This window comes from Xiphophorus maculatus, chromosome 5 (assembly GCF_002775205.1).
Source record: "Xiphophorus maculatus strain JP 163 A chromosome 5, X_maculatus-5.0-male, whole genome shotgun sequence".
Lineage (NCBI taxonomy): Eukaryota > Metazoa > Chordata > Actinopteri > Cyprinodontiformes > Poeciliidae > Xiphophorus > Xiphophorus maculatus.
The window spans coordinates 22,254,998-22,271,332 of record NC_036447.1 but is presented as its reverse complement, the minus strand read 5'-3'; the positions used below and the strand labels follow the sequence as shown (position 1 = coordinate 22,271,332).

Genomic DNA, 16,335 nt, shown 5'->3' with positions numbered 1-16,335 from the left:
AATAAGCAAACTATAGACAGAAAGTTCTGCTTCACTTATATTTAAACAGGAAATATTCTTGCTGAGATGATACAGCACTAACCACTACACCTCAGCCCTCCCACGTTTCCTATGGCCATTTCCTCCAACTTTGTAAACACTTATTTTAATTTTACTAATAATAAGCATGTCTTCTTACTGTTTGGTTGTTTTGATAGAGTTTAGTTTTAGCATTTGAAACATAGAGAAAATGATCATTATACACATCATTTATGAGGCCTGCTGATATGTGTGAAGGGCTGAACTCATCACACCAATGTGGTTTCCTTAAAATACTTCATGTTTCACTTCAACATTATTTCTGGTTTAGTTTGTTGTCCTCAGTAATGCACAGATGTGGAGCTTCCAGATCGTGTTGTTCATCTTGTCTGGTAAGTTTTAATATTTATTTGTTTTCAAATATAAATTAAATCGGGCTCGGGTGCGCCGGCTGGAGGTACTGGTCCTGGAGATGCTGGAGTTACTGGTCCCGGAGCTGGAGCTGGGTCTGAGCTGGCGGAGAGACTATGCGGCTTGGGAGGCAGAGGGTTACCGTTCAGCACGGCAATCGCTGTCCGGCGCGCCTGCTCTGCCTCCTGCTGTAACTCCGCCAGCCCCAGGTGCGGAAGGCGCGGGATCCAGTAATCCGACATAAGGACCATGCGTGTGGCTATCCCCAGGCGCTGACGGGTTTCCATTGGCTTTAAAAGCAGGAGTAGATTTTAAAATCATTTTAAAATTCATTTTAAAATCATACAAATTTAGAATAAAATCAAATAGACAAGATGGCGCCCTCCGTGGTTGCTGACATACGACCTTTGTTTCTCGATTTGCTTTTAAGTAAATACATTTACAATTTATCAATTGTCTTTTATAAATATGGCCTTTTCTATTTATATATTTACTGTTTGCTGAGGAGTCAGACTAAGAATTTCATTCTATTTTTTGCAAATGACAATAATTTAAAATTAAAGTTAGTTGCATTGAATTATATTTTTGTTCTCTCCTGTTTCTCTCAAATTCAAACATGAAGATCTGCACAGCTGAGATTAAAACCTGAAAACTGAGTGTCCCTCAATAATCCACCCAAACTTTGTTGTGGTGAAAAAAATCTATTTCCTGTATTTGTGAGTAAAGCCTGTGAGGTCAGCGGTTGCAGAGTTATCACTTGACCAATGCAGAAACAAGACGTTTCACACTTGTGAGGTAAGTCGACACTTTCAAAAGCTGTTAAACTTTCTGAATGTCAGGATCCTTAATAGCTCTGACGTTTCCTCTAAATGTCTCATTTTAAAATAACTTCTGCCTCAGTTTAGCTCTGGTTTAGAAGAACAAAGAGATGTGGAGCCATCAACACATCATCATCTGCAGTAAGACATAATATATCATCTACAACAGTTTGCTTTAATCTTATGATGAATTTTATTTAAATAAAATAAGATGTGTTTATAAATTATGTAGCATTTACTTAAAGACTCAGTAGCACTTCCTGTTTGTGTTGTGACTGAAATGTGATCGTCTGATCTCACACAAACTAATTGTGCTTTTTATTTGAAAAAGTAGTTTTACAAAACTTGTAAAAAAAATATTTATTGTTCAAATGTTGAAGCATAAAAACTAAACTGATGTTGTTTTCTGTCTGCAGCAGCTCTGAGTTTTGTGATCAGTGCTGAAGGTTTGATCGAAGTGTTTGGATATGAGGGAAGAGATATAAATGTTTCATGCCACTATGATGAGAGATTTAAGGATAGTGAAAAATACTTTTGTAAGAATGACTGTGGCTCCAGTGACGTTCTCATTACAACAAAACAGAAAAATAAAGGCAAATATTCCATCACTGATGATATAAAGAACAGAATCGTCACAGTGACCATTTCTGATCTTCAATCACATGATGCTGAGAAATACTGGTGTGGAGTCACAGTGTGGGGAATAGATACCTACAGTGAAGTAAAACTGCACATAAAAGAAGGTAAATAATAAGTTCATGTTTCTATATTTCACTATAGATTTCACAACAAATTAAAATGCATTAAATGAAGCATCAAAGTCTAACCATGTTAGTAATACACACTTTTAATCAATGTGTGGTCTTAAATTTAGCTGTTATTAGAAGCTAAATGTATTTTCTAATTTTGCTAGTTGAATTATCATGTACTTGCAGATCTGGATCGTCTTCTATGTTGAAAATAAATACATGTTTAGACATCAATGCAGACATGTTAATACAAGACAATTGTACTAGTCTATAATGTTAAATATAAATCTCTATCAAAAAAGTACAACTTTCTATTAAGTGAAGATTTTTGACTAGTTTTTCTTTCACTTTACATTGTTTTTTTAACCTCATGTCAGACAGATGTTGTGACCCGGTGAATAAAACCCAAAGTATTGAGGAAGGTTCAGTGACCATCAGCTGTCCGTACGACTCTCAGTCTGTCAACAAGCTGAAGTTCCTCTGCAGAGGAAACCGGCCCTCCACATGTCGACAGCAGGCAGTGATCACCTCTAACAACACACAAAATGGACGATTCAGACTCTCTGATGACAGGAAGTCAAGAATATTCACAGTGACCATTTCCAGTCTGACCCTGAACGATTCTGGGTCGTATCTTTGTGGAGTACAGAGAAACTCAGGATCGGATGATTTCTCTGCTGTCGAGCTAGAGGTCAAAGGTGAGAAGTCAAACTAGCTACCTTTGCTGAGATCAATTGCCATAGAAGAGTGTGACTTGAACCTTCAACAAACATGTTGTTGTTTTTTGTCAGAGTGGTGCTGTGTGGAGTCAAAGGACATGAGTGGGATTGTGGGTCGTGCTGTAACCTTCCAGTGTCCTTATCCACGTCATCATCATAACAATATGATGTTCCTCTGCAAAGGAGACCAGCGCAGCAACTGCACATACATCACTTATCAAGGCAGCGTCACACTGCATAATGTTAATGCCACCTTTTTTTCTGTGGTGATCACAAAACTTAAATCAGAGGATTCTGGGACATACTGGTGTAGATCAGACCCCAAGTGGAGTGTTGGAAACTACACCCAGTTTCATCTGACTGTGGGTAAGAGCATGATGATACACTGAAGCTACCCTATTGCTTTTAAAATTTTAAACTGAATGTAATAATAATGTTTTTATTCATAAAGCAGATTATAAATCTCAGATAGTTAGAAAATTGTACAAGCATGAGCTGCTTGTACAGAACCAGATATTTTGATGTAATGATTGTTGTGGTGAACTCATAGTTTATCATTGTTGCTGTGTTACTTGTTGCAGAAGAAGAAGAACAGCGTGGTGTGTCAGAGGAGTCCATAATAGAAGGTGAGATGGTGAAAATGAAACTGAGCTTGTGGCAGATTGCCCCACATTCATATCTGGCATGTCCATATATGGTGTGTATTTATCAGAGTTGGTTGCTCTCTAAACATACTACAGCCCCTTTGACTCATATCTCAGATCCAATAGATGAATTTAACGAAAGAGTCCCCCTTCACTTTACTAAGGTATCCACTTATATTGCTGTAAATTTCTAGAAATCTCACAGAATAACCTCAAAAACATGATATGGTTTGTCTGTACTCCCGTGTGAAATATTTGCCCAAACACCCAGAACTGGACACAAAAAAGACAGGGGAGTCATTACCTCTTACCACTGCCATCTCACTGTTCTTGCACCCACACTTTTAACATTTTCTACACAAGCATTTGCTCAAGTTTCACTAACCAGTAGCCCCCATTTGCTCTGAGTAATTATTATTCTCCCTTAACAGGTAACCACCTCACTTGTCTATGAGTAGCAGCTGTATACAGAGCCTGGAAGAAAACACTACATGCTAATTATTAAAATACTAAGTAAATGTTCAATAAATAGTTACAACTTCTTGTGTGAAAGTAGTGGATGTGAAACTCCATGCTTAAAGCGTAGTGCTGCATGAAGTGCTAAAGTGCTTTTAGTAAAATGCACATGTGCTCTTGCAAATTAAAGTAAAACTGGTTTCAGTAATAGAAACCTCTTCATTGGAGGGGAAGTTAAGCTTTTTTATGTTTTTGCTTTGAACCCAGTGGAGGCCCAGGAGCTCCACCCTTCAGTCTGGGTCCAGTCTGGTGCTCTATTGCTCTTCATCCATGTAGACTTTGTAAATTTATGAGACTTTCCCCATCAAGATAATCAAATCTCTCCTGATCTGATCCCTTCTCTGAGGTCAGAATGACATAGCAGAGATTACATGGGGTTAAAGCATCAGGCAACATGAGAGTGGCACACTCTGTCGGTATGTTGTTTTGCATGTGATCATATGCAAAAAGCATTTGTTATTTAAGAAGTTTCTAAATAAAACTACAAGTCAAGAATTATCAGATTAAGACTAATTGTATAGAAGAAGCCTGAGTGGAGCATGTAGACCTCAGAGACTTTTTGATAGTCCTTCCTACTTGTAGCAGCGTGGCGCTTTAAGGCTAATGTGTTTGAGGAAGTCAAGTAATTTCATCTTGAATTTGTTTTACTCTTTATTTGTCACTTTCATCTGCAGCTCTGTACTGGCTTTTCGCTGCACTCCCAGTTCTGCTGCTGATACTGATAATCATCCTGGTCAAAGTTTGCAAGCCCAAACGTCGCCAGTTGAAAGGTGAGCTTAGTGTTTTCGCTTTCAACAAAGGCAAATGTGCGTATAAGTGCATTTATTTTAATTTGCTTTGTTTCAGTTGAAGCAGCAGTCGACATGAACACAAGCAAACTGGAGGCAGCAGATGCACAAGATGTGACGAGTGGGGAAGATGTAAGAAAGCCCAAGTGTTTTAGTTTTTTTTTTTTTTTTACACGACCCAGTACCAACATGAGGCGGCACTTTAGATGTTTTATATGAAAACCTTCACATGTCTTCAAAAGCATATTTCTGCTAAAAATTCTTTTAAAATTCTTTGCTAAATTGATCAAATTTATTTGAAAAACAGCTATACCTGGAAGGCTCATAGCTTGTATGAACTCTGCTGCTAAAACGTTTGACACTGACATGCCTTTTACCCACACTTAGTCTTCTGCTTGTGATAAGTTGCGGTGGTGAGGCAGACGCAGATGACCCAGGTAGTTGAGAGAAAATGATTTTTAATAATGAAGTCCAAAAAGTCCACAAAACCAGGCAGCACGCAGCAGAAGCCAGGGCTCAACGCTGGTAGCAACTGATAAAATGAATGGACAACAAGAAGGACTGAGCGCACATAAGACAAGACGCCAAACGAGACGAGGACCCGACAAAGACACACAGGTGACACTAAATACACAGGAGGTAATTACGGGGACAAGAAACACCTGGGGACAATCAAGGGGAAGACAGGACAACATGGAAACTCAGAAACTTGAAATAAATACACAGGAAAAACACGGAACATGACAGTACCCCCCTCTCAAGGGCGGCTAGCAGACACCCAAAACACAACAAGGGTGGGCGAAGGGGCGCTGGACGGGGGACCAGAGTCCAAAACAACAAAAAACTACCCACAAGGTGGGCGGAGGCAAAGGAGGCAGGAACCGCGGCATTGGAGGCGGCGACGACGAGTCTCTGGGGCCACCCTGAGGCAACCCTGAGGCAGCCCTGAGGCGGCGATGACGAGCACTGAGAGGCGGGGTCTCGGGAGGAACACTGGGGGAGTCAGGTGAGGCCGAGAACCCACTAACTGGGACCCCCTGTCGGCTTGGAGCAGTCTCTGGAGTGGGAGCATGAGGCTCGGGAAAGCCGGCTGGAGCGCCGGCTGGAGCGCCGCGCCGGCTGGAGCGCCGCGCCGGCTGGAGCGCCGGCTGAATCGGGCTCGGGTGCGCCGGCTGAATCGGGCTCGGGTGTGCCGGCTGAATCGGGCTCGGGTGCGCCGGCTGAATCGGGCTCGGGTGCGCCGGCTGAATCGGGCTCGGGTGCGCCGGCTGGAGCGCCGGCTGAATCGGGCTCAGGTGCGCCGGCTGGAGCGCCGGCTGAATCGGGCTCGGGTGCGCCGGCTGGAGGTGCTGGTCCTGGAGATGCTGGAGTTACTGATCCCGGAGCTGGAGCTGGGTCTGAGCTGGCGGAGAGACTATGCGGCTTGGGAGGCAGAGGGTTACCGTTCAGCACGGCGATCGCTGTCCGGCGCGCCTGCTCTGCCTCCTGCTGTAACTCCGCCAGCCCCAGGTGCGGAAGGCGTGGGATCCAGTAATCCGACATAAGGACCATGCGTGTGGCTATCCCCAGGCCCTGACGGGTGGAGTAAGGCTTAGCCACCTCCTCAACATAGTCCTTTATGGTCCTCTTTAAGCCAGCTGGATCCATGTAGTTGCGTGCCTCACCGTACTTTCTGGTCGGGTCCTACTGTCATAAGTTGCGGTGGTGAGAGGTGGTGAGGCAGACGCAGATGACCCAGGTAGATGAGAGAAAATGATTTTTAATAATGAAGTCCAAAAAGTCCACAAAACCAGGCAGCCCGACTGAGCGGAAGCCAGGGCTCAACGCTGGTAGCAACTGATAAAATGAATGGACAACAAGAAGGACTGAGCGCACATAACCAAGACGCCAAACGAGACGAGGACCCGACAAAGACACACAGGTGACACTAAATACACAGGAGGTAATTACGGGTACGAGAAACACCTGGGGACAATCAAGGGGAAGACAGGACAACATGGAAACTCAGAAACACAGAAACTTGAAATAAATACACAGGAAAAACACGGAACATGACACTGCTTGTACTTTAAATAGATCTTTACATTGCTACATCACTCTAGAGTATTTTTAAAGGGTTTGTTTGATCTAGAGGCTTTTATTTGACAGGTGTCAGACAGGAAAGTTGGTTGTGAGAAAGAGGGAAGACATGTGGCAAAGGTCATCAAGCCAGGACTTGAACTCATGACAGCCGCATCGAGGACTAGGGCTCCGTACATGGGTTACATTTTAATATGAAACCAAAACCTGACAGTAACCTGACTCGCCAACCTTTGTACGTCTAAAAAAGAAGGAATAAATATTCCTTCTTTTTTAGACGTACAAAAATCATGATGTTGCTGCGATGTTCTCACAGCAGAATAGGACGCAGCGCACATATTTCCTCTCTGGAAATGCAGATGAAGACAAAGTAATCTACGAAAACAACCCAACTGAGCAAATCTACTGCAACCATTTCATTTAAAACAAGGGAGATGAAGGATTGGCAAAGCTCGCTCTTTGTTAAAAGACAAGTAATTATTTCCACAGAAAACTAGAAAATTGTTTTTGTTTCTGAAAAATGTTGTCTGGGTTAAATCATTATCATTTCACTTCTTGTGGTAGTTTGAGCTTCAGCTCTAAAACAGTGTGCAGTTCACTTATACCCTGGGTCTGATCTAAAACGTAATACTTTGACTTTATGGTGAAAATAAATAATAAGTGGATGTATTAATTTATGATCTGTTCCTTCTTTTGTAGCTTTACCAAAATTATGACGATCCTGCAATTCGCTCACAGCAGAGGGCCTGCAAAGAGCAGAGATCTGTTCAGTTCTTTGAAGACTATGAAGATGAAGCTCAATATGGAAACATTTCAACAACTGAGGATATTTACCGCAATGAGTTCTTTTTAAAAACTCAGAGCTAAAGAGTGAGCCAAATGTTGGGTCTGACCTACATGTGAGGCTGAAACTTTTCATTGAGTTCCTAAAAGCCTTTATTCATGTTACATCATCATCATCTTAGAGCTGCTGGTAGTGACAACTTTCATGAGCTTTAAAATTCTGCTTTTCCATTACTTCATACTAATAAAACTGCAGTTTTGTATTCTTATAAACCAAATTTTAAAGAAATAAACGACTAGTCAAAAGAAATAAACGACTAGTGTCGTGATTCTAGTGTGTCAGTGTGATTTTGTGTGAATGTAAGGCCAGGTCGACATGGAGCCTTTTTATCTTTAATGTTTTTCACAGATTTAAATAATGAAATAAGAATACATGAGATCTGCAGCTCTCACATATCACTTCTCCAACCTAAATACTCCGGCAATAATCCAATTATAATATCAGTAAAAATCACACAACACTATTCAAACTCTTTATTCACCTGACAGAGGCAATATTTCAAAGTTAAACTTAAAGGGGCAGAATATTTATTTTCCAGACACATAGTGCCATTTTAGAACCATCAAGTATTAATAACTATTAATACAGAGGCTTCAGATTATTGGCTTTGTTGGTTTGACAACTATGTGACCAATAGGTTTCAGTGTGTTCAAATAGAGAGTTTAATGTCCACTTCTCTCCTATATACCGTACTCAGTGGTGATCTGCAAAAACAAGTCACTGAACAGGACAAACTGGCCTAAGATCTAACTTATATACTGCTTTAAAGAAAGGTCGACCCACTCTCAACAGGAAACAGACAATTTCCTCTCAATATAGAACGTACGTCTGTGCAAAACCGCATGGGTTGGACGTTGTTGTGTCAAGAAGACGAAGGTCTGTATTTTCAGATTTCTGCTGCTTAAGGATGTGGAGCTTTAAAAACCTGCAGGTCTGCATCTGCTGTAAGTTTATTTGGATTGATAAAACTACATAGGATCTTTTCTAGAGACATTGGTGTTGTTAAGTTGGTAGTAGTTTATTATGTTACATATAACTAATGCAGTAAGAAGGGTCTTAGAATGAGAGAATGGTTTGGCAACTTTAAGCAAAAATGCAGAAATGCAGCTTGAATTGTCCAACTTATACATAGATTTAATGTTTTATTTCTTTTACATTTTTTATTACATTTGTTTATTTTTGTTACTTGTTGTTGTTATTATTACTACTACTGCTAATAATAATAATAATAATTGATAACCCTATTTTTGACATATTCTTAAGTTATACAATTCTTGAAGACGTTGACAGAAGCAATGAGAACCTGCTACTAAAGTTAAAGAAAAAGGCTAGAACTGTAGAATAAAATGTAAAGCAACATTATTATAGTTATTCAGTATGATCAAATTAATATTCCAATCTCTTGTTGTCTTTTGTGGCTGGTAAAAAAAGTGTTGAATTTCCAGGGTTTTTTCTTACAGTCATTGATAATGGGTACGCGGGTTTATTAAATTGAAGAGATGGACACACACAGCCTTGCTCTCATAAATTACAACTATGTTTGTATGTGAACTATGTTTTCTTCTCTTCAGTTGCTTTATCTTGTGTAAGCAGTGCAGCAGCAGTGATCCATGTATCTGGATATGAAGGCAAAACAGTGACTGTTCCCTGCCCCTATTATGCTGGTTTTGAATCCTATGAGAAATACCTGTGTAGGAGTGACTGTCGACAAGATGCAGATGTTCTGGTCAAGAGCACCGAAGCAACAAAGGGCAGATACTCCACCAGTGATGATCGAAGGAAACTTATTTTCATGACGACCATTTCAAACTTAAGTTCGAAGGATGAGGGAAGATACTGGTGTGGCGTGACGAAGGTTGGGTTTGACAAATATCCTTCAGAAGTCTCACTGAAAGTAAAGAAAGGTAAAAAAGAATGAAAATTAAATTATACATGTTGAGGGATGTAGATTTTTTTTCCCTTGTTCTGAAGTTTGTGGCAAAAGGTTTCAAAGATTTTAGAGTTTTTGCTTAGAAATAAATGGCAACATTTGTTCACATCATTCTATCTCTGCTTTTAAGCAAAAAAAACAATCCTAAGATATAGACTAGAAGTTTATTTATGTAGAACTATTTGTGCACATTGTAATTTAAAGGATTTTACAAGAAAAACAAAAGGAACAGATTTTTAAAAACTTTATGCAACCAAAATGTGAAACAGATATCAAAATCACTAAACCATCTCATTAAATGGTTTACTAAAACATTTCATAAAAACATAAGATGTTTTAACATAAATAAATGTCAAAATGACTCATTTAAGCAAATAGAAAGCATGATAGAAATGATAAAACAGGCTTTGACCTACCGTACGTAGGAAAGCTGTGATATGAAACGGTTCACTTTCTGCACATCTCAGGTTTATAGTAGTTTGTTCCAAAGTAGAAGAGCACAGAAACAAAAGTTAATTATTTAATTTAATAATTCTTATTAATGGAACATTCAGTGGTTTAGATTTGTTGCAATATTGCAGAATTTCCCGATACAGATTCAAGCCATCATTTAAAATGATGTGGAAATGTTGCATACATGTTGTGCATAAACAAAGCAATCCTCAGTTGCTGACATCATCCATTTTCATTTTCTGTCTAACAGAGTGGTGCTGTGTGAAGACCAACAAGATGAGTGGGATTGTGGGAACTCCTGTTATGTTGTCCTGTCCTTATCCACCTAAACACAGGAACAACAGGAAGTTCCTCTGTAAGGGAGACCACCGTGACAACTGCACCGATGTGGTGACAGGTGGAAGCAGGTTCACTCTGCAGGACAACGTCTCTTCAAGCTCTTTCTTGGTGATTGTCACAAAGCTGGAAGAAGGCGATACTGGGACATACTGGTGTGGTTCAGATTCTACGTGGAGTCCTGAAAAATACACCAAAATTGAGCTGTCAGCAGGTAAGATCCTAGAAAACAGGGGAAAACAAGGCAGATAGATCTTAGTTCAGTAAGGTTGTATTATGTTTTTACTTTCTAGCAGCAGAAATTTGCCATCAACTCAGTTCTTTAGTTCCATTACCATCAACAGATTATCAATCCTAACCTTGGCTGTATGAAAGTTTATTTCTAGTGTCTGCATCTCACACTATTGCTTCCGGGCTGTAAAATAATCTCACTTTGGTGATTATTAATTATTACACAGCCCTGCTTCTGAAACTAGTGCATGGTCTGCACGCTGCAAAGAAACCAAAACTATTGCAGCAAGTTTTGGTCTCTGCAGTTTGCCTTCATCTACTTTGCAGATACTGACATTTAAAATTGTCTCATGTGTGATAACTCGTTCTAAACTTATATTGTTCATTGACTTGTCATTAACTGTGTGTGAACGGATGTCAACCATATACCAGTTTGAGTGAATGATAATATTTAAGTAAGCTTTATGAAATTCTATGTGAACTTTGTTTTTATTAACATAATCTTCTTGGAGCGGAGAAACAGAGCTGTATTGCCATCAAGGACTTCTACTATCGTCTATTGCTTTTAGCGATACTTCTGGAACAATGCACCCACCCACCCACACACACACACACACACACACACACATTCTTGTTAACCTCCCACAAGAGGCCCCAAAGTAGCTTATTGACTTGTGGGGCCCACCCTTTCTAGATGTCCTAGATCTATTTTAAAAAATCAAGCAAGTCCCAAAAACAATCTTGATACTAAAGATCACTTTCAATAAGCCCAATTTGAAAATTTATTTTACATGTTAGTTTTTCAGTCACATGTGGGGCCCGTTTCTAACATTTATGCTTTGCAGGTTCCACCTTTTACACACATGAGTTTTTCAGTCCGTTATGGGACTTGCTTTTAATGTTCAAAACCTAACAGGCCCATCTTCACACACATACTTTTTTTGGCCAGTTAAGGGGCTTTCTTTTAACATTTAACTCTTGTTACACACGCTTTTTGCCTTGCATTCCAACACCTTGGTGTGCGCAGACACTGGCCTGCTAACGGTATCAGCATATGGCCAATTAGATTATGATGCGTGCATGTGTCCAACCTTTTGTCAAGTCCAAGAAGATAAATATGTAATGTACTCTGATTACTTTACTCTTCCTGTGGTGTTCACACTGCATAAAGCAGCCCAGCGCTGTACAACTTTATAGGTGGTCAAGAATAAATTAGACTTTGGCTTTTGAAAACCGATTCCAGATCCGTTCCTGGAAAGATAGAAAGGTCTTGCCATATTAGCATATCCTTTGGGGTTTAATTTTGTACTTATTTCCTGTATTATGTTCTATCTGTATTTTAAGTTCCTGTTATTAGTTTCCCCCTGTGGATTGTAGTTTCCTTTGTTTCTAGCTTAAATCATCTGTGGTAATTAGTCTCCATCCCTTAATTCTCCTGTTCAGCACTGTCTTCTTCCACTGTTCCACACTCCCCTGCTTAGCTCACCTGGATCTTCTGCCATTTACCCTCCATCTTTAGCTTTTAGCTATTTTTATTTATTTATCTGTTTTTCTGTGATAATAGGTACAAAATTATTATTTTGCAAGTTAGGCAGAAAGGTATGGGGTCTTTCCTTTTGCGCCGATTGTAGACCAATTTAATATAAATCTGCACTTTCTGCCTGACAGAGTGGTGCTGTGTGCAGACACAGAACATATCAGGCAATGTGGGGTATCCTCTCACTTTTTCCTGTCCTCAATCACGCCGACGCCAAGATAGCAGGAAGTTCCTCTGCAAGGGAGATCACCGCCGCAATTGCACTGACATGTTGAGTCAACGCAGGTTCACTCTGCAAGACGATGAGTCCTCCAAAAAAATTTTTGTCATGGTCACTAAGCTTGAAGACAGCGATGTTGGGACATACTGGTGTGGTTCAGACTCGAAATGGAGTGCTGGCAATTACACAAAGATTGAGTTGTCACTGGGTAAGAGTTTTATATATTGAATAAACAATATCATTGCACCAATGCCTGTTGCATTGGATGCTGTGTATTACATACTGACTTTGGGATGGGATATTATTTAAAAATGAAACTTGAAATAGGAAAACATTTATTAATAAACCTCTCAAGTAATACTTTTTCCTCTTGAGAAAGTGATGTGTTTGATTCACAGACGTGAGTTGAAAACTTTTAATCACTTTTAATCAATCTTTTGTCACATTAACAATTTAAAAAAATATTCGACAATGTATTTAATATGCTCCATGGATAATTAACATCACAAATATGTATTTTTAGAATTTGAGGACCATTTTACAAAAATTACACCATAATTTGACATATTTGTGTTTATCAACATCCTCAGATTTTGTTTGTGTTAGACTCTCCTTCTTTGGTCTTTTTGAATGTGATCCTTTTTCCAAGATCACTACAAAGTTTTTTTGTTCAGTTATTTATTTAATTTTTTGTCTCATTATAGCCAATTAAAAACTACATATTTTGTATCATTTACAGTACTTTTTACGTTGGGGAAAAAATATCAAGGTCTTTCAATTGCATTTTGCATTGCATTAAAATCCTGTTGGACCAAGTTTATATTCATATCTTTTTGACAGAGTGGTGTTGTGTGAAGACAGAAAAGATGAGAGGCATTGTGGGAAATTCCTTCATCCTGTCTTGTCCTTATCCACCACAACATTGGAATAATGACAAATTCCTCTGCAAAGGGGAGCAACGCGACAGCTGCACTGATGTGTTGAGTCAAAGCAGGTTCACTCTGCAAGAAGACGAGTCCTCCGGCTTTTACTTGGTGAAGATCACAAAGCTGGAAGAAGGTGATGCTGGGACGTACTGGTGTGGTTCTGATTCAAAATGGAGCGCTGGAAACTACACCAAGATAGAGCTGGCAGTAGGTAAGGCAGCGTCAGCTACGTATGATTAAGATTTATTTGATAAGTCATCTTTAAATGCAACTTTTCTGAAATAGAAATTTAATCAGAAAATAAGAACCATAAATGTCAGTGAATTTTCAACATCAAAACCATAAAACGTGTTGATAATCTGTCAACAAGTTTGATAGACTGTCCATCCAACATCATTAGGATGTCTTACAGTGGTTGAAATATTTGTTTGTGTGAAACTCTTGTTTATGTTGCAGGATAAAGTGAATGGTTCAGTTGGGAAAAGAAAGCGAGTCTAGACGCTGCAGGAATACAATGAAAATTGGACAAATTTGTGCCTGATCATATATTATGATTAACAGAATGTGTAAACAGCAATACATTTAGTTTATCTGCAAGATATGGAAAGCTGTCCACACAGGTTTGATTTCAATATAATAAATCCAGGCTGCTTTCTTTGGAAATGTTGTGAAACCTCTGCACATGCGCTGAGCAAACAAGATGAAACCCCGTGTCGGTGCGCGTATCACTTTAAGGTAAACCATGTGACCGATGTTTTCGTTTGGATGTGACCGCGCCAAATTGTATTGAAGAGGCAGAAACTGTGTCGACACGTTTGTGGGTTTTGTTGGATGGAGATACTTTGTGTTCTTTGCTTTCTGTTGGTTTTTGGCTTGTATTTGAAAACCGACATGGATCAACAGAGGAAGAGGAAGTTTTCTCCCATGTGGGATCATTATGATCTTAAAACGAAAAATAATTATTCCGTTCTCATTTCCACTTTTGATCAATTTTCTTCCGGATTATTCAAACTCCTTTCCATGGGGTATTTGAATTAGTTTACATGGATTAACTTTTATTTATATTGTAAGTGAAAAATGTAGGATTTGCTTCCAAGTTTTGTCTCTTACTGTAACCAGAGCACTTCCCCAATGCTGAGGCATCATCGTGCCCGACATGAGGGGGTGGAACCGGTCAACACTCCCGTCTTTATTGAATTTACCTGCAATGACTTTTTAAATCCAGCAGATGTCACTGTAAGTGACAAAGCAACACAGTCTCAGCACAGTGTTGACACAGTTTGGGAAATGTGCCACACACCCAGTGAGGCTTCATCTGCTCATCACTACTAATGACTCTTTAAGCAACAAAACAAATAAATATCTGTTTGCAACAGCTAGTAGATTTTCACCTTTGCATGTGGCAGTAAAGACAGTTGCATTTGCTGATAATAAAACAGTGACAAAAGAAATGTATGCTACATATGGCTATTTTTACTAGTGTTTTTGTTAAAAAGACCCACACTGGCAGTAGATCAACCATTTTCCTTTTTTTCTTTGTTTTCAGGTCCTGCCTCTCTTAAACTGCTGATTTACATTGCTCCTGCTCTTCTCTTGGCACTTTTATTTGCTGTATTTATAGCATATACATGCAAACAAAGAGGTATGCATTGCATCTATTATATGAAGCAGCTTTAGAAACAAATAAAGCTTTTAATCATTAACTAAACATCTGTGTTCCAGAAGCTGAAGCAAGGAAAGACAAGAAAAGAAGAAAGTTTGACTCTCTTCAGATGGTGGGTGCCGACAATGTGAAAAGGGAAAAACTGAAAAATCACTCCTAACAGGGACACCAAAATATAACCAAAATGTGTGTGTTTAGATGAAACTGAGATTTGTTCTGTTTTTTGCTTTTATCGTTAAACAATTGTTCAGATCTTCATGCAACGTTAATCTCAGCAAAAGCAACTTTCAAATGACTTAATAAGAAAAAAGCTTTCAGAATCAACCGGGCTCTAAAATAAAATAGTTCTTCTTGGTAAATTATAAACTAACCACCTTTCTGTTCACTGTCCCCACAATCAGGCTTGATTATTATTAGACCAAAAGTATTAATAAATCCCTTTAATAGAACCTGTTTGACAACCAGCTAAAACGTCCCAAAAACAATAAATCATGCGTTCAAAAACAAATAACAAAAAAATATCTAACAACTATCAGTCTGTAGTTGGTTAAAAAGTGTTTTCTAAAGTTTTCGGTGAGAGCCATTACTCACAAATGGAGAAAACATGAAGGAGTGGCAGTGGATTGGTCAGCTGATCAAAATGATTTCAAAAGTGCATCCGTCACTCATTTAGGAGGAGATTCAAACAATTCTGCACAGAGGAGAGGGCCAAAGATCCTCCACAGTAATGTTAAAAGCACATTGCACATGCTTGATGGGGGATTGTTCCTGCCCAGGCTGAAACAACAAATAATTAGATTTAGGGTGTGATTACATATTCTCATGGCCTTAGGTTGGCTTGTATCACATTTGTTCCTTAATTAAATTAAATCCTTACAATAAACATGATTTTTCTATGTACTGAACCTTTATGATAAACTGAGTTTTCTTGGTTTTCTCCTCAGATTTCTGTCAAGCCAGAAGACTTTGTTTATGAGAACTCCAGCCTCGTTGATAAAGCAGAAGATGTCCAAGAACAACTTTATGAAAACCTCAAAGCAACAACAGACGCCTACTCTGTCTATATGTGAAACAGAGAACCCCAGAGTTAATCGTCACCTAATTTTTAGCAATTTGTGTCATGTTCTGTGTTGTCTGTGTATTTATTTAGAGTTTTCCTTGTCCTGTCCTCCCCTTGATTAGTTCCCAGGTGTTTCTTGTTCCCTGATTACCCCCAGTGTATTTAGTGTCACCTGTGTGTCTGTTCGTCGTCGGGTCCTCGTCTACCAACAGTCAGTCGTTTGTTTTTTCCTTCATGTCCATTCGTGTACCTGTGCTACCAGTGCTGAGCTTTGTTTTCCCGCTCTGCTGTGCTGACAGGGTTTTGGACTGGTTTGAATATTCAGACATATTCATCATTAAAACCATTAATTTACCACATCCTGGGTCTACAGCGTCTGCCTCACCACTCTCA

General features: G+C 39.3%; 2 protein-coding genes across 3 annotated transcripts; both read left to right on the top strand.

The window, feature by feature from the left end:
- Nucleotides 1–360: 360 nt before the first annotated feature.
- LOC106699588 (polymeric immunoglobulin receptor-like) lies at nt 361–7,743 on the top strand. Of its 2 annotated transcripts, none has more exons than XM_023333145.1 (10): nt 361–410; nt 1,052–1,224; nt 1,330–1,388; nt 1,667–1,990; nt 2,374–2,694; nt 2,788–3,081; nt 3,297–3,341; nt 4,550–4,645; nt 4,722–4,795; nt 7,442–7,743. In XM_023333145.1, exons 3-10 carry the CDS (start codon nt 1,358–1,360, stop codon nt 7,607–7,609), a joined length of 1,353 nt encoding a protein of 450 aa, XP_023188913.1. In that variant the 5' UTR covers nt 361–410; nt 1,052–1,224; nt 1,330–1,357; the 3' UTR covers nt 7,610–7,743. The 2 variants fall into 2 exon arrangements, with proteins under 2 accessions (XP_023188913.1, XP_023188912.1); XM_023333144.1 differs by having other exon boundaries at nt 1,664–1,990.
- A 701-nt stretch (nt 7,744–8,444) lies between these two features.
- Nucleotides 8,445–16,065, top strand: LOC111608509 (polymeric immunoglobulin receptor-like). The gene is made up of 8 exons (XM_023333143.1): nt 8,445–8,530; nt 9,158–9,490; nt 10,220–10,519; nt 12,205–12,501; nt 13,134–13,430; nt 14,766–14,861; nt 14,942–14,994; nt 15,827–16,065. The coding sequence occupies exons 1-8, from the start codon at nt 8,494–8,496 to the stop codon at nt 15,950–15,952; spliced, it is 1,539 nt and encodes a 512-aa protein (XP_023188911.1). The 5' UTR covers nt 8,445–8,493; the 3' UTR covers nt 15,953–16,065.
- The last annotated feature ends 270 nt before the right edge of the window (nt 16,066–16,335 follow it).

Coding starts and splice junctions, on each gene's coding strand:
- LOC106699588 (XM_023333144.1), top strand. CDS start 1,358: ATGTGGAGCCATCAACACATCATCATCTGCA. Junction 1,389..1,663: donor TCAACACATCATCATCTGCA/GTAAGACATAAT, acceptor TTCTGTCTGCAG/CAGCTCTGAGTTTTGTGATC. Junction 4,796..7,441: donor ATGTGACGAGTGGGGAAGAT/GTAAGAAAGCCC, acceptor CTTCTTTTGTAG/CTTTACCAAAATTATGACGA.
- LOC111608509 (XM_023333143.1), top strand. CDS start 8,494: ATGTGGAGCTTTAAAAACCTGCAGGTCTGCATCTGCT. Junction 10,520..12,204: donor CAAAATTGAGCTGTCAGCAG/GTAAGATCCTAG, acceptor TCTGCCTGACAG/AGTGGTGCTGTGTGCAGACA. Junction 13,431..14,765: donor CAAGATAGAGCTGGCAGTAG/GTAAGGCAGCGT, acceptor CTTTGTTTTCAG/GTCCTGCCTCTCTTAAACTG.